Source organism: Tenebrio molitor, chromosome 9, assembly GCF_963966145.1.
Source record: "Tenebrio molitor chromosome 9, icTenMoli1.1, whole genome shotgun sequence".
NCBI classification, from domain to species: domain Eukaryota; kingdom Metazoa; phylum Arthropoda; class Insecta; order Coleoptera; family Tenebrionidae; genus Tenebrio; species Tenebrio molitor.
In genome coordinates this window covers 4,324,902-4,343,561 of record NC_091054.1, presented here as the reverse complement: position 1 = coordinate 4,343,561, position 18,660 = coordinate 4,324,902, and the positions used below count along the sequence as shown (strand labels likewise).

The 18,660-nt window shown below is 38.3% G+C and overlaps 1 protein-coding gene across 5 annotated transcripts in view; it reads right to left on the bottom strand.

The window, feature by feature from the left end:
* Positions 1 to 18,660, bottom strand: part of Pgant9 (polypeptide N-acetylgalactosaminyltransferase 9) — a 153,360-nt gene that overhangs the window by 21,810 nt on the left and 112,890 nt on the right. For all 5 annotated transcript variants that reach the window (XM_069057190.1, XM_069057186.1, XM_069057187.1 and 2 more), the window contains 3 exons: positions 17,136 to 17,244; positions 3,093 to 3,364; positions 2,553 to 2,869 (listed from right to left, as the gene is read on the bottom strand). In XM_069057190.1, the coding sequence (XP_068913291.1) occupies positions 2,553 to 2,869; positions 3,093 to 3,364; positions 17,136 to 17,244 (698 nt within the window). The remainder of the gene's footprint in view (positions 1 to 2,552; positions 2,870 to 3,092; positions 3,365 to 17,135; positions 17,245 to 18,660) is intronic.

Sequence of the window (18,660 nt, the reverse complement as noted above, 5' to 3'; positions counted from 1 at the left end):
TCATGATAATTGATAATATTCGGTGTGGTAATTTCATAACCTCTAAAAACAAAAGTTCAGTTCAGTTGTTTTGGCATAATGGGAGGCCATGGAAATTTTGCATTTAATTTGGTAGTAAAGCTGTCTGTTGGATGTTTTTATAAGTTTGAGGTTATAAATAGCGTCATGTCTGGTGCATTGTTGTCAGTTTTACTAGTTTGCAACATGTCTGGCACTTTAGTTACGGAAATCAAACAGTGTGTCCAACGTTAAAAAATAAATCATGGCCTCCCATTATGCCAAAACAACGTGTACGATGTTTAGTTTTAATAATAATAAAAAAATAAAATTCGCAGAATACCTGTCCTCTTACCAACTTGTTCTTGCAGAACTGAGTGCTAGAGATTTTATTTTTATTTTTAACACTTTTAAGTGGCCTACGTTGTTGAAGTCATTCGAACATTAGTTTATCACCAATAAAACAATCACATTAAAACGCCGTACTCTTCAGGAATTTACTTTTTCGTGTCTAGCTTAAATAAATTCGACATATTTCCAACTAACACGACTCGCAGAATTTTATTATTCACATAAAGCTTATATCAAATAAATATTGTAACACTTCGTGCTTGAATATTGCAGAGTTTAGTGTTAGGAAACAGTTTTCGTAGCCAACTTGCATGGATATCCGAATACAAAAAATATTCTATTTTTAAGCTCAAGACAAATTTGTAAAAAAAATAATCAAGACAAATACTTTTTTCTGGACATGTGACTATTACCTCAAAGGCAGTAACTTTCGCAAAATCTGAGAATTCCTTCGAAGAATTTACTCTTCCCCCACAACAAAACTTCATAAACTAGTTTTATGCGAAGAATGCAAATTCCCGAAACACTGCTTGTCCCTTTGTCAACTTGTTTTTGCAGAATTAACTGACAGAAATAACTCGGTTCGTCAAGTTAAAATTTAATTTGAACAGCACTTAATTACGGTAAAATTACGTCGTCAAACTTTGGCATCTTCTGTAGCAACTTTAGAGAAGCACGTCGTTGATTAATACAGGAGAAATGATCGTTGACGTGAAGGTTCTACGAGACCCATCACAGTTCACTTTATTACCAACACAACAAAATTTACACTCCTTGAAGGATTTATTTTTTCGTGTCTGTCTGCAATAAATTCAAGATATTTGCAATTAACACGACTCACAATTTTACTGTTCGCGTATAAATAGGTGTTATAACACTTCGTGCTCGGCTGTCGGAGGGTTCACCATGTGAGGGTGGAAAATATAATTTCGGGAAAGTTAATTTCACCTATACAGGGTTATTCATGGAAGATGACGAGCCTGACCAGGTAAAAATGCAACCCAAAATACAATTTATAAAGCTAGGTCGATCCTTATGATTTAATAACGATAATAAGCAATTAAAATCACAAACGAAAAATGCAATCACAAATATGTAATAGAATAAAGTATGTAATAGAATACCTACTTGGATTCCTGATTTAATTTTTAAATACCAAAACACAATTAATGCTTTCGTTTCACTCGCGTTTTAAACTGGCTACTCATGCCAAAAAAAGCCTAATTTACACACGAACGAGTTGAATACAACGTTTTTTTGTTCAACGAGCTCCTTAAATGCTCCAAATCGTTTAAAATCTTTAACGTTTCGTTTTGACAAGTTGTGACATTTATCAAAATCCGTTCACACAGGAGAAAATTCTCTGACAGTGTCGAACAAAAAAATGTATTTTGGGTTGCATTTTTACCTGGTCAGGCTCGTCATCTTACGTGAATAACCCTGTATAACATTTTACAATAAAATTAAAAATTAAGTAATTTAACATTTGTAACTTTGTTGGGTTGATAGGACTTTCCGCGTCGATTACTAGATTATTAAAATTTAAAGAGTCGCGTTGGTGGTATTGGTTCATTCTTGGTCCATAAGTAGTTTTTTCTGTCATTTTTTCTGAAGAAACGCCCACTTTGTTTACAGTGAATTGACATTTCCATCTGTCTTACGTCTTTTAATACTAACCTTACAAGACAATTTGCCCTAGTTTCTGTTGCAAAGTGAAAAACATCAGGATTTTTCCACATTTCGGGGATAACCGGGAAATACTTACTTTGAGGTTATGAGTACAAAATAATTTACAGTGATCCTATTACTTGTATAGCACTTTATACGTGCTTGTGACATTCCTGCTGATTATTTTTCGAAAATCATAACCGGCGGAAAATGTGTATTTATTTACTCATGAGGGAGTACCTTTGAGGACTTGAAACTTCATCAAATAACAGAACTTTAGTGGACGGTCCCAAATGTCCACTTCCACTCATCAGTAACTTGTTTTCGTGTAACCAAATAACCAACTTGGAAGTTAACCGAGTTTACCAAAGCGCATGCAATTTCGACTTGAATTCCATTTGACCAAAACAAAATTCTGACATTTTACGCGTCCGCATTTACATTTTGACAAACTCATTTAGTCTGAAAATGATGCGTTGATACAGGAAAAATGATGGAAACGTTTCCGTGACGTGCCCGGATTTAAAAATGTTTACCTTATCGATACTGAAGAGTCCTCCGGCCATGGTCGGGCTGTACACCGGCTCTGCCGGATTCTTGTGTCTTTTTTTCTCGTGTTCGGGCACCGCGTGCCAATTGAACTGCAGATTCCAATCAAAACCGCCCACATTGACGCCACCACTGTCGTGGAAGTGGTACTCTAGTGAAGTGTCATCGATCACGTCGATCACGGGGCACACGACCGTCGTCGGATCTCTGGCTATCCTGTCCAGCAGGGGCTCCAACCACCCGGTGGTGCACTCGCAGTGGGAGTCCAGGTAGGTGAGGACTTCGCCCTCGGCGTTGGCGGCGCCTGAAAAACGGCGGAATCTGACGGTCAACTACTCCCCTCAAGAGTGACACAGATGCTGTACATGGTTATTGAAAATGTTTCTAACATCACATGTTCCTAACCTCACTTTTTCGTATTCGCGTTTTCTGGCAGTATGCCGCCATTTTTTTCTTTGGGATTGTTTACACGGTATAAAATGCGATGTCAGAAACATTTCTTTTATAATAATCCTGTTGTTGCTCACCCAGCAGCCTGGCCCTGATCAGCCCCTCGCGCTTCTTCGCCCGGATGATCTTCACCTTGGGCTCGTCGGCGAAGTAGTCGACCAGCTGCTGCTTCAGGTGGTCCATGTCGGAGAAGTCGTCCACCAGGATGACCTCTTCGATGAGATGCGTCGGCGAGCGGTCCAGCACCGAGTGCACGGTCCTCAGCAGCACCGACCAGGCTTCGTTGTGGAAACATATTATCACGGAGGTCGTGGGGAGGTTCTCGAGGAAACGGTTGGGGGCCTTGCACCTGGAATGTCAGCAGCATTAACAGATCGATCATTCGGGGCGCGTCGCAAAAATTAATTTTCACATTTTAAATCGGATATTTTTCACGTCATTCACGACGAAAGTTGAACGGTGGAAGTGCCCCGAGTGGCTTAATTAGAGCCAAGATTATTTGCTTTATTGATGTGTCAAAACGTCGAATCAAACTTTCCGACTTAAATACAATTACGGCGGTTTCTCCCGCTTCTCACCTCGAAAAATATCGCAAATATTTGTTAGCGATTTTGGGCAAAAAACCTCATCGGGGATGTATGCACGACATCAGAACACTAGGGTATTGATTTCTGATGGTTTTTGCCGCAACATGTTTGTCAGCTGTCAGTTTGTTGTTTACAACTATTCCGACGAGTTGCAGAACTTGGAACAAAGAGGGACAAACAGAACAAGGAAAATTGTGTTTTTTTGTAGATCCAGGGGAAAACCTTATTTCCTTTATATTTATGCAAGCGTCGGCACATGTGATCGTTTCCTTCATGCAGATGTTTGTGTCAAAATTCGGCAATAAATATCAAACATGATACATGTTCTAGCGTCAACGCCGGAAAAAAAACGTCGATGCTCATCACCGAACTACAAAAAAAAGTACATTACGGTTTATTGGATTTTTTTACATTTCTAATCCACTTTGCATGGTAAATAAATGGTTGATGCTCCTTGCGTATAAAATAAGTCGCAAGCGTATGTACACGCCTAATATATTTGTTTCCCCACTTTTCCTGGCATGCGATAAATGGCAGATGCGACATAATCTGCTGTGTAAATACGTAGCGCTCTTAATGCTCTACGAAATGGTCTTGCCAAAGAAAGACAATGGAGATTGTTTCAAGGAGCTTCTTGACATGGCAATCTTAATTTCACCACACACTGATTTAAATGGAAAAAGTAAACTCACTAGTGAGGAAAATTTATTTAACAATCTACTATACTGACAATCTACTACCTACTTATTAATATAAAAATTTAAAACACTGTTATTTGCATTAATTGAAACTCCAGATCCGGTAGATTAAAAAATAGGGGAGTAAAATAATTATAAAGAAATTTAAAATTGAGACTCATTTTCATAAGCGACGTTGGAAAAAATAGTACCTATACACAATTCGTGATCAAAGTACGATTTTTCAACTCGCAATACTATCCCTACTCGCTGGCGCTCGTGAGTATATCATGTATTGCTCGTTGAAAAATCAGGCACTTTCATCACTTATAGTGTAATATGCTATTCTGCAATTGTGCGGCCTATCTTAATAAACTGTCACCTGTCAATTTTGACATTTACGTGAAATTCATTTAAACGATGATTTTCACTCGACAACACAAAATATTTATGGCAGAAACGTATTTTGGAAATGGAAACGAAGAAAATGGTGATTGGTTTTACCATAACAACTTTGTTTTGGAGTTTCGGCAAAACTTCTTTTCATCACGGGTCTTAGTATTGGGTGATTCAAAATGGTTGTGGATAAAGCAACTATGTACGAAAATTTATGTAGGTGAGACAGAGTTGACATTTCTTTGACAGTTCATAGGCGCGCAATTTTGAAAATTGTCGAGTTAACATGCAATGGTATAAAAAAAATAAAATGCACGCATATGAAATGTCATACAAATGTCAACTGTACCCCACCTACACAATTTCCACATGAATTTTCGTACATGGTTGCCATATTTTCCGCAACCATTTTGAATAACCCAATATGTATGTATGTTGAAATTAAATTGAAAAATGTTCATAATTTAGATTACCCAAGACGATCCAAACGAAACTTTCTTATATTTTTAGAAGATGCAAAGAACCTTTGAACATTTCATTTCTCTTTAAATTTTAAAATAATGCAGGCCCTAGGAGTACACCCAACAGTAATTAAAATAATTATCCCCGGTTCTAAGATGTTGACTTTGACGTCTTAGTGAGAGTAAAATAACTTGGATGTATTTATTGTCAAACGCACAGAAGTGCTTTGCCTTTGCTCATAACAGACACTGGTCTAGAGCTTCGCAAATATTCTGTAAATGTAAAGGTGGCACCTTTATCTTTGTTAGGGTTGTAATAGTGTCGTCCAAAACTGTAGACAAAGGAATGGTGATGCTGTGGTCTTTGTAAAAGCCAGATTAATTTTTATCAATCAATCGTATAACACTACTTGTTACGAGAAGCTTTTAATGTAACACAAAAATAGTTATTTACGAAATGAGTGCGAGATGACATTTTTCGCGCATGAGCGCATTATTTGAGGCACGAGCGACGAAGGAGCGAGTGCTTCATTTGTGCGAATGTGCCAAACACGTCTTCTCGCATCGAAGTTCGTACAATGTTTTTCGAAACAAATATTTAGTCTGATTATGAATAAGATGGCGCTTGTCCATGTGATTGCCAAATTGTCAATCGAATTAATAGCGATTTGTTTTCACTCTTTCGAAATTTTCATCATCCAAATTGGAGAAATGGCGTTTTGTAAACCAGAGTTTATTACATATTGTCAAGTCAAATTATTTTCAGAATGTTTAAAATGGCGAATGCTTTTTGGATGATTTTGAAGTACTAGTGCGCAAAATCGATGTTCGCGCACTAGTGCTTCAAAATCATCCAAAAAGCATTCGCACTAGTGCACAAATGTCGATTTCGCGCACTACTATGGGAAATGTCATTTTGAAGGTAGTGTGTTCAAAAAAGTGATTGCGTCTTTGTCAGAACAAATTTCTCACTTATTAATATTACGCTCGTCATAAAGTAATTCTATGCATTTAAAAAGTGTCCCTCTTGGTTTGCAAACACTCTTCCACAGCACTTTCCTCTTTTAATTTCATTTTCCTTTCAAGGAACGTCTTCGTTTTCGTCCAATTTCTTCTTTTCTTTCATTTTTCATTTTTATTGTATTCCTTCTTCATTATTTATTTCACTTTTTTACACTTTTTTAAAAGCTCCTCAAGTCAAGTCTTCACAGATTTGCAATTTTTCTTCGAGTACATTGTGTTCATTAAAAAAAATTAAACGCAAACTAAATCCCACAACAAAACTCGTTTAATCAACAACATTCTCATTAACAGAATGTTTAAATTAGATTAATTATTAAAATGATGTTCATCCTAACTCTCGATATTCACCGAAACACATTCTCTTGTCAAAAGATAAAAATGTGAATGGTGAATAACTGTAAAGTAAATATCACGAGCGTCGACGTTTACAGAAAGCGAAAATGTATAATCAAAAACCGTAGAATCTGTTTTTTTCTTTACATTTTTGCGTGATTACTGACATTCAAAGCAGTCCAATCTACATTTTGTACCGAATAGCTGGAAATTTCACTAATAACCGAATAATTTAAATTTAGATCGTGAAGCTTTTCGCAGAATTGTAACAAATTGGTGGCTTCTTGCTTGCAAAATTGCAACTACGCCAGTTTTATTTCACAAATTATCACACAAAAAGACTAATCATCTAATTTGGTAATTTTTAGTAATTATTTTGAGAGAAATAGAAAGTCGCAACGTTTGAAATACTTACTCGGAGTAGGTCAATAAATTAAAATGCTTTAAAAACTGCCAATATTATGCTACGCACGCAAGTTGCGTTAAATTGGAAGACTGTGCCTTGCTTCCTTGCGTACCACAAAAGTAATTACACTTATAAAATTAATTTCCCAGTTTTCAAAGTTAATTCCGAGTTTTTTTCTAAAAGTCGTACCAATGAAATTGGAGACAATTTTCTCATCCTTTCGCCGTCATCGAAGGACGAAAGACACGTGAGCACCAGAAAGTGCACTTTCCGAGTTACGATTGGTCGAGTTCCGGGGGCCGAACGATCGATTCCGGTTAATAATAATTTCCTCACTTGAGGATGTTGTACACCGGAACAAAGGACGAAGCGAAACGAGTCCTGTTCCAGGAGCGTGCCTGCACAATGGAGACCGTCTCCGCTTTTTTCCTGGCGAGTGTTTGCGCGCCGGCCGGTTTCCGGTTTCGGCTCCGGGCGAGCACGCCGAGTAATTAATCACCCGCTCGTAACACCGATAATTCCGGGATACGTCCAAGATGTCTCCCGGCCGTCCATAACTACGCCTCTGTATTAATGCGCGATACTTTGAAGAGCGGAAAAACGCCATTTCTTTCTGTCAGAGTTTCGGTTTGAAGAGGAGACAGCGTTTCCGCTCTTTTTTTCCTTTTTAATGGTCGAAGGATGACCCGATCCCTTAGGCTTGCAATTTTCAACAGGGATCCTTGAATTCTTCAAAGCGAAGTTAATGCGCTCGCCTGAAATGTTTTTTTTGCGCCATTCTGACCATCCGAATATCAATTTTTAAATATGTCTGTCACGGTTTGGTGTATTTATTCAGGAGGCGGAGGGAGTCGCTTATCCGCGGAAATTTCACACGAAACATCATCGCAGAGAGGAAATCGAATGTGTTTCCTCTTGTTTCCTTTCGGCATAAATGCGACCTAATACATTTCATTAAAATGATATTAGGACACGATCAAGATCCCCGAGGATCAATTTCGCGAAACAAACACAACGGCAACAGTCGTCTCATTAAGTCGGAGACTTAAAAAAAGTTTTCTCTTGATACGCCGAGCTTATAATAAATATCAGTCATTTCTTTTATGCGTTCAGACGGAAATATGAAGTTATAAATAAAGCTATATGTCTTTGTGTTTCAGCTTAACCTCTTAGACGAATCCTGCCATAAAGAGCTATAAAGAATATGATAATAACTCACTTTTCTTGTGCTCATGATCGTGATTTACTTCTTTTATATGCAAAGGATCGATTATTACGTTAGCGAAATATCTTACTGGATGGGAGAAGGCACCAAATAAAATGCAAACACATTATAGAGAGTTTATTACGATAAAATTCATGCGTTGCAAAAAAAGTATCGTGTTTACTCGCGCGTAATGTCTGTTACCCACTTCATAATGCGAGTAGTAATAGAAATCATTACACGCTCGTTGAGTATTACACTATTAAATACAATGAATTTATTAAAAAAAACCTATATTTTTTAACAGGAATACTCCAGGTTGTGTATATTGTATTTATCAAATTCTAAAAAGTTACTCGAGAAGGACCAATGATGTTAACAGAAGATTAGAAGAGTGAAGAGTGGCGATTATGTTTATTAACAAATTAAAATTAATATTGGCACGAAATGGAATAAGAAGTAGTTTTCCACAGCAGCAATTTGCTGTCGACAGCAAGATTGCAATCAGCAATGCAGCGGTGCCAACCTGACACACGATACCACCCCAACCCGGTGATTTTTTCTCCGTTGCAGCTCTCATTAAAACAATTTGAATGTATTGCGTGTTGCAGCCCCTCGCCTCGTTTCCACCTTTTTTTCTTTTCAATTCCTTTCCCTTTGTTTGCTTTGGAACCGTATAAACTGCTTCCCGTTTGGCGGGAATTCCTCTCGGGACCTCGTACATCCTCGTTTCGTCTCGAAATTTTTAATTGTTGCAGTCGAACCCGTTTCCGCCTTCCCATACCGCTGAATAAATAATAATCACCGCCCGTGATCACGCCGGCGTGTTTCCGGGTTAAGACGTAACTTCTCGTCTAATTCCCGCGTAATCGCCTCCGGGATTGTGCCGCGTCCGCTCCGCGAAACTAGAAGGGCGGAATTAGAATATCAGAGATTTCGGCTGAATTAATGCGCCGCCGTCTTCGTGCTGAGAAGTTTGCGGCGGTGGCGGCGGCGTGCGTAGTGCTCTGCACGTATATTGCGTTTCGAGACTGTTTGACGCGGATCGTTCTCGCCCTGCCGCCCCCCCCCTCGTCGGCCGGTAATTAAAACGGCTCAGTTGTAGTTCGCGTGTGTGGGGGGCGGCTGCCAAAGGGCGAAACTCGGAAGCGAAAGCACCGAAACTAAGTTAAAGCGATACTGTTGTCATAACCTACGTTGAAATCCCCCCGAGTCGGCTCATTTGGGTTTTAAGCGGCGGCGGCGGCGGCGGCGACGAGGTCGAAGCGGCAAAAACGGCGCACGGGAGTACCCACGGCGGTCGGGGCGCCGACCGCGGAAAATAAACATTGATGGATGGTGAAAGTCTCGGCGAGAAGTGTCAGGAAAGTTAACCATCTTTTGCTTGTTTTGACAAAATGATGGAGGACTTTATTCGATCCTGGAAGTGACTGACTGACTGACTGACTGACGCCACCAGATGAAATAAAAGCCATTCTATTTCGGAGACTGATGTAAACACATCTGATACACGCTTGCGATAAGTGTCAGACAGCGATTAATCTCAGCCGCACGACGGCGCGACGAGGCAAAGCACATTTATCAAACTAAATTAAAAAAATGCTATTTCGCATCTTCTACGAAAACAAATGATTTTATGGCAATGCAAGCAAGCTGCTCGCATGACACTCATGGCAGAAAGTTATCTGACAGCAACAATTTAATCGCACCTACACTGTTCAGTTAATATTTTGTCATTCCGACTGTACAATATATCGTGCGTTCACTTAAATTTATCCTCAATGTTGAAGAGTAGATTATGAACGCACCACTCGTGTAAAAACGTAAGATTTAAACAGCTTATCCGTGATCCGTAATCCGTATAGTGCGTTCACAATCGACTTTTCAACGCCAATAAATTTATTAAATGAACGCACGATACTTGTGATTTTAAAGAAACTAAAACAACAATAACTAGAGTTTAAATAATTATTATTTATGATTAATAAAACAGATAGAAAAACAATTTTAGAGTGAAAACACTTTATTCATTTGTTTTTTGTATTGAAATACATATTTTAGGAAAATTTCAAGGTGTTACGATTTCAATAAAAATGAATATAAATGATAACATAAAAAATTCTGCTTTCAAAGGAATTACCATTACTTAATAGAAATATGCGTAATAATAAATCAATCCGGCCTCGACGCCGTGCCCCAATTTTTATAATAACCACAATAAGGAGGTGGAAGAAGCCTCGGACAAGTTTTCTTGCACGGCAATAATTCCGCTTTTGTGTTATGAGAACGGTTTCTGCAGGTGAGCTTTTCGAGCTTTTAAAATTGTAATCGTTCCATTTTCCCTTAATTTGCCGTACAAAAAACTCCCCCGGTGGACTTTTAATAAGCAGCAATTAAAACTGGAAACTTTTAATGAAAGAAAAAAGAGCCCATCCGAAATTGGCAAACGTTCAAAGGAAAACTCCCGGCGAAATCTGCACAACCGTCGCCTCGAACCGATTCTGGGGCTGCCACCGCCGCCGCCAATTCCTGTGCGGCTTTAGGCCCCCGATCGTCATCATCAAACCTCCCGACCGATTAATCGGCGAATTATGCGAATTTAATTGGACGAAAGGCGATTTTATCGCGACCCGATCTTCGGCAACAACGGGTCGGTCGGTGCGCCATCTGTCGTTGGCGGCGAGTCGTTAAATTTAAAATTCATGAAGTCGGGGGTGGGATTTTTTGCATATAGACACGTGTCAAGGGACGTGATGGGGGGCGGGCCGACATCACCGGAATAATGGAACGAAGAAGACAAATGTTATATAGAAGTTAAATCTGCATGTTATCAGATTTTTTGACGGGACGTATGGAGTAGGCCGTGCATGGCAGGGACATTTTCGTCCGACAGGAACTCAATTTTCCTCCAGGATCAGCGCTCGTCCTTTCTCCTCTCACCGAGAAGTTTTTCCCAGTTTGGAATTCACAATTTACTACCCTTTCAAGAATTTTACCGGACACACCCGATTCCGATCTCTGATTATTATTTATTATTATAATTACGTAGGTATCGGGTGTTCATTTAATTTTCCGGTCAAAATTGGCGTGGAATAGTCGATTGTGAACGTACTACAGATTACAGATTACGGATCAGTTGTTTAAATCTTACCGTTGTTTGTGTTTTTACACGAGTGGTGTGTTCACAATCGACTCTTCGACCGGAAATTTTTAAATGAACACCCGATAGTAGTTGATGACTTTTGAAAATAAAGCAAATCCATCGAGAATAATTGGATTCTGACGTAACTTTTATCAGGCCTCCGACGTATTGTGGGCTTCCCGATGAGCCGTCGCCGAGCCCTCCATAAAAATTTTTGATTGGATTACCGTCCCCCGCGGCGGCAATGACTTTCGTCCCGCCGCCGCCGTTGCTCTCTTTGAAACATTGAAAATTTCAGCGTCAGAAAGGCGCTTTTTCATCGCACCAGGCGTCCCTTAATGGGATTGCGCCGGGGCTTTCTGGACAATTATAACACCGGGAGACGGGAGGGCGACTCCGGAACGGGCTTTGTTCTTTCTGGCCATTAGCACGGCGTAATTGTGTTCTTGTTGTGGGACGGCGGGACGCTATTCAAAAGGCTGCATGCAAGGGTCGTGACGCGATTACGTCGTCGTTCCGGTGACGGCTCTTTGAATTAATTATATAGGTTGCGGGCCGGAGACGGCGGACCTTGGCCGAAATCGCCGCCCCGAATCCGTTCCACTTATCAGGGCGGGAGGGGGCGGCGGGCCGTACCCGTGCCGCCCAAATTGTGTGTAATGTTTATTTCTGGTCCCTCGGTGCCGGGACGGATTTTGGTCGGAACGTAAATAAAACGACGCCTTTCGGGGGTGGTTCTCGTTACTCTTAAAAGCTGGAAAGGTTGCGGTGTTCACGGATGTTAAATCTGAGTGCGCCTATTCCAACAACCGAGGTGTACAAGTTTTCCAAAATTGAAATATCAAATTAATTACTTCTGCACATTTCTAGACATAAAAAGGATCATGATGATAGATAAATTATGATAAAACAAAAACTTTACGTGGTTAAAATTTTTGTTTCTATCATACCTATACAATGCGTCTTAAGGAAAAAAAACGTTCAGCAAAATTCTCGAGTGTCACAGAAGCAAAGAATTTTAAATAATTTTTACTTTATAAAGAATTCAAAAGGAAGTATGGAGTCCTCAATAGGAGTTTTAATTATGGTATCGCTCATTTCTCTATAATTCATTCAAACACGACCAACAGATGTTCTTGGATGTCAAATGAAAAAAAAAGTTGATGTGGAATATTATACAGGGTATTTCACGAGTGATATGAGCTCGACGGAATTGGGAATGCAACCCACAATACATTTGCAAAGTTAACGTGGATATTGTATTGCTTTAACTGCAGTTTTAATAACGAGAAAAATTGTGATAGTGATCTGATAAGCAACTAATTTTTGTATATGTGTCTTTTTCTTATTAGCAGTACAAAAAATTAAAAAGAGATTAGATATGTACTTCTTTTTTAGTAGTCTTAATGTACTGTACTTAATAATAGTAATTGTTACTCAAATTTGCCCTTTGCTGAGGGTTTTTTAAGTAGAGAAGCTAGCACTCGCGTAGGGATATAAGTTCTTCACGAAATATTATATTATGCATGTGTTTCCAGCCACTGGAACAAATTCAGTATTTTTACTTAAATTGGTAACATCGTTGAAATACTCGTACGAGATCTTTATTTTCCGTGTACTGAAAATAAATCAGACAGCATCGCTAACCTTGAGAAGAGATCTCCTTGTCAATATCAATATTTGCCAGGAACTCTTTTCAATTTTTATAAAAATAATTAGTTTTGCTTTGAATTATTACTGGGTACTAGAAAAATTTGTTGATGTGTTTTTGACATTTATCACCAACCGTTTATTTATGTCACAACCACAGATTACATACTTCGCTTTATTTTGATCACTTTATAATCTGCAGTCATAAATCCAAATAATACCTCTTTGACTGATATACAAACAAGCTTAGATTAAATAGAAATTAATTTTTTTTCCAAAGCTCCAATTCTAAGCAAGTTACATTTTCTGAAAAATAAAAAAAAACTTACGTACAGTATTCTCAATTTCTCAATTTTGTTGTAGGTCGTAAAATTGTATGGTACTTAAATACCTTGGGGGGCTTGTAAATTCCACTTTACCAATAGCAGGCAATATTTTAAGCAGGGTTGTATTGTGCACAAAATGTACCGCAAATAGCACGAGCCGCTTCCCAACCTTTTCAAACCCAACCATTGTGCCCGTTAATTGCTCATAATAATATGCAATAAAATTTTACGACCTACAACCAAATCGAGAAAACTATACTTGATATATGGATCTCTAAAACGGTAGATTTTCTACTTTCCCTGATATTAAAATTCCCCTTATACTAATAAGCTCAGATATTTTTCTTCTTCATTTTTATGGTGGGCTCGTGAAAAAGGTATTACAATTTTGATATTTATGCTCTAAAATGCAGATTTTACCTATTGAAAAGAGCCAAAAAATAATATATAGCGACAAGGGTTATACGGTTTTAGATTAATGAACAAGTCATTTATCAGGGTAGACTATGTTTCAGTGACATCCAATATAGCCAAATGATTTAGGAAAGCAACGCACAAAATGCGTTTTTCTTCATTGGATTCTTTTTCTGTTTTAACAATACCACTTGTGCATTACTGACAATTGTATATTTGCAAAAAATTAATTCAAATTCCCTTAAAAGGTAGAAGTCACGATACATTTTCAAAAATTGGAAAATTCATTAAAATATTTGATGAAACTTTAATGTTTGTCATTTTACAGTAAGGAATTTATGAATGCTGTACGAGGGTGGTTCACCATTTAGTGTCATTGATTTTAAATGAAAAACTACTGGAACCAGCCTTAGTAAGAGAAGTCATGGCAATACTTGTCTGGTATTTTGACAGATGCTGCGTATCGTCCCCCAGAGATTATTGTTTATTTTTAAATTAAAAGCTCGCTTTATAAATAAGAGTCAGAAAGTACTTTATCGTTACACTGAACATATCAGATGTCAACAGAGAAAATGATTCAAACTTTTCTAACTTTTTCTTCTTATGTCAGAAACAATAAATGATGAATCGCTCTCGTATATCATTTAGTCTATATTTAGAACTAGTTAGTTAATTTTGGCACATCACGACTAAATTCAGATGTTAATAAATCACCATTATCTTTTGTTTTCGTGTGCGAGTTCAAGTCTCAAGCGTGTTTCGTGATTCGAGTAATTAAACCCAATAAAATGTGAAGATTGCATTGCTGCAACAGTCCAAAGGTTTCAGACGCTCAAATTGTACACAATTAAGATAGTAAACTTATAATGAAGAAAAAAATCGATTTAGTGCAAATGTCGTACAGCGCTCAAACTAATCAGGCACTCGGCTTCGCCTCGAGCCTGAAACCTGAACACTAAACTCATTTAATTTTGACTCCCATGGTGTCAAAGTCAATCATTGCAAATAACAATAATACAACGTAACCAAAGATATACATCACTACCTTTCAATGTTGTCGTAGTGGATTTAAGATAATTTTTGCGATTTCCAAAGCTTCTGAATTCTTTATTATATTTTGTGATAATATGTACGATTCGAGATAGTTTTCATGACAATTTGATACATACAGGGTGTTATTGAAAGTTGTACAGATATTTTAACCACGAGCTTCTGGATTCATATAGAACTCGGAAAAAATATTTAAAAAATTCTATGTCAAAAAATAAAATGACATTTATTTTTTAAGCTACAATTTTTTTAAATTGATTTTAGTTTTCTACGTTGTCCTACAACCTCGTAGGTAAAATTTCGGCACATTTTAAAATTACACCCTGTATACCATGTTTTATAAAATGTACGCCAATGCGAAATAACCTATAGGAAATATGCTTTAAAACAAGGAAACCGCATTGGTGTACGTTTTATAAAATATGATATACAGGGTGTATTTTTAAAATGTGCCGAAATTTACCTACGGGGTTGTTTGACAACGTAGAAGACGTAGAAGCAATAAAAAAAAATTGTAGCTCAAAAAATAAATGTCATTTTATTTTTGACAGAATTTTGTACATATTTTTTCGATATTTTTTCCGAATTCTACATGAAGGCAGTAGCTCGTGGTTAAAATATCTGTACAACTTTCAATAACACCCTGTATATTTCGAAATAATTGTCCTGTTAAGTGCCACTTTCATAGACCCCCAAATCAGCAAATAAGTCCAATAGAATGTTTTTAACATTTTTCTCACGTTTACGGTAATCTCTTCTACACCGTAGTGCACCGTTAGTGCGCCATTTTTGGGACACACTGTATAAATATGCAATGCGTCCATGACGCCAAAAATCATTTTGGAGCATCTGGAAGCCTAGAGGTATCAGTTTGTACAACTTAATTTAGCTTTTCGACGGCTAAACCGAAATTGTAAGAGTTTATATGTTTGCGTTGGTTCATAAAGTGCTACTTTATGGATGAGATGATGTAAAAAGTACCGTCACAACAATTAATGAAGACAGTTTAAGTATCCTGGAAGGACTATAAAATTTTTAGTAGAAACCATAGCAAGAAGGACGTCCAGAATTGCCAGAATGAGACATTTCCTGCATGCTTTGCTGATACCATTAAATTCCACCGTAATTCTCTTATTTTTATTTGTTGCTTCTGGAAACTACTTAACCCAAATAATAATGGTTAAAATGTGCAAAGCACGCGAAAAATCGTCTCGGTGGCGATTAATCGTCGCGTGCTTCTCTAATTACCTTAATTGCTCCTTGCATCTAAAATTACCGTCCCGGTTACGACGCCGGGGAATTACTCCTCCGTGAGTTAAGAGCGGGACGACCAATGACGTTACTGTTAAGTCGAAATTAAGGGTTGCCTACAATCGGGCACCCTGCGCTAATCAAACTGGAATGGCTGTATTTTAAGGGCTGCGAAAGCGTGGGCCGCCCGAGCACGGTCCGGCTTCAATTACACCGTACTGCACAAAGGGCGAAACCGAATCCAGAGATGGGGACAACGCGAAACGACCAGAGATGGGAGGAAACAAAGGAACGAGATTGACAGCTGACGCAAAAACTTCCACCCCCAACCCTCGTCTTCGCCGAAAGATACTCGAATTTAGAGAAAGATAATTTTTCTAATTGGGAAATTTGAATTTCCGCAACCGCGATCGGAATCCGTTATTGGTCATTTTTCCGCACATCGGGGGCGGCGCGTTTCGAACGTCAGCCGCGAGAGCGGGGCTCCTTCGCCGCCCCCGCCGTCACAACACACGGAAATGGAAAATTCTAAATCAATCGCTAACTCGTTTAACGTTTCATCCAATTAGAGAAAGAGCATTATATTTTCTTTAGAGACCGTAATCCAATTTTTTACAAGATGGCAAAATGGCGGATGCGCCGGGACCGTTCGAATTCGATTAAAGAGACGGAACCGGAATAAACGAGCCGGACGTCCTTACCTTGTATCGTTTTATGATCGCACATCATAAATTTTTCAATTTAATTTCGCCGCCGCTCCAATCGCGACCTTGGCGGTTCCCACCACCGACTGCGAGCGGCATTTTTGTCGTCGACGCAATACCTTAATGGAACTGGCAAATAGAAATTTAATTACGTCCCATTTCGATTCAATTAACGTGGGGAACGTCGGTAATCCGACACATCGAGAACACCCCTTTCTGTCGGGGGCGCGTCACCGGAGGGTCCTTGACGCCTCATCAATCATCCAAGAGATATGACCGGGAAAAGACACTCGAAAAAAATGTACTCGGCAGGGGGAGGTTGGCGACAATTTCAATTTGAAAAGTCCATTCTGATTCCGCCGAAACGGGAAACTTTTTAATTGTTTCCATTTATCTTTAAACGAGAACGAGAAAGTTTTCTTTTCTTGGTTTCGTATCGGGAGGGTCCCCGGTGCACATACACGTTTTGCATTCGATATAAATGCAAAAGACTCACCATTCGTCCCGGGGATCGGGTAAGCTGCGATGGACGCTTATCATATCGCTGGCGTATTGGTTGAAGGCGTTCTTTTGCCACCCGGCGTCGACCAATTTCTTCACATCGCCTGCAAAAAAAGAATTACGTTAGATAACAGTTGTATCAGTACGAGCTGCAGACTGTAAAGGAAGCCGTTTATTACTCCGCAGATATGAGTTCGGTTTTGTGAGAGATAAATAAACTGGTGCTCCTCTCGAGGAGACGCTCATATCATTGTAGTGTTGTGATAAAATTGTATTCATTAATTTCTTCTTTACTTTCAAAAGAAAGATCACTCAAATCCACCTTGTCTTCTACAATTCTAAATCATTTCCCTTGACATAACATTATTAGAGAATTAACGATACATTTCTGCACACCTATTAATGTCAATGTCAAGAAGTGACAGGTGCGATGCACCATTTTTATTGAAACACTTCTTTTCCTACCCATAACATCATAAAACATTGTTTTAACATCTCTATTACTTTTCTTGTTGTGGTTTATACGTGTATCATATTTTGTATAACTGATTTAGCATAAATACAAGAGAGATCTGGACATACTTATTTCTACTATTTCCCGGCGCATCCACCATTTTCATAAAATGAAAATGTTTATTTTGTTGCAATTTTCTCTTGTGTTTTATTGTTTGGTACAATGAAACTCGTGAAGCACTGACTCAACATCATATTTAACTAAACACAGTTTCTACATTTACTCAAGTTTAAACTTACTGACGGCGAATTTTAATATGTCCCGGCGCCGGCGCCTTCACCATTTCTACAATACCGGGACGTTTTTTTAACACTGAACATAGTCCATACTCATTCCCTATGTTTTAAAAAGCACAGAACATTGCATTGTGTGTTGTTATGCAACCAATTATACACGAATCTCTCAAAAATGGTCGAAATGTCGACTAGAAATGTCATTCAAGATTAAATTTTAAAATAATGTTAAAAACTGGTCCGATTGATGGAATTGGCCTATCATGTGTTGTATTGGAAATGTCACGCACATTTCTAATGCTCTGATTGGCATGGAATAAGTGCATTATGTGTATTTTTTCATCAAACACTTGGCCATTTTTTTAAATTGTAAAGTGGTTATTTTTGTTACCTTGGTTACATGATTACATACATGCATTGACGTGTGTTTTTTAAGGGAATAAGTATGGGCTATGTTCAGTGCTAAAAAAATGTCCTGGTATACAAAATACCTCTAAAATAACGTATATATCGAGAATTGTGCGGTTCTATTATTTTAATTTTATTGTGTAGAACTATGTCAAACAGCTGAAGCCGTCAAATAAGATGTCAAATGTCAAATTATTAAATCTTAGCGTTAGTTGTGAGTTCGACGTCTTAGTTACTTTGCTTGTGATTTTCTTCAGTTTGTCTACATTATAATTGCTTCATCTTACAACAGTCTATTAAAAACCTGTCATTAATGGACTTACATAACCTATGTTTTTCTATTTGGTACCACAATATGCAGTAGA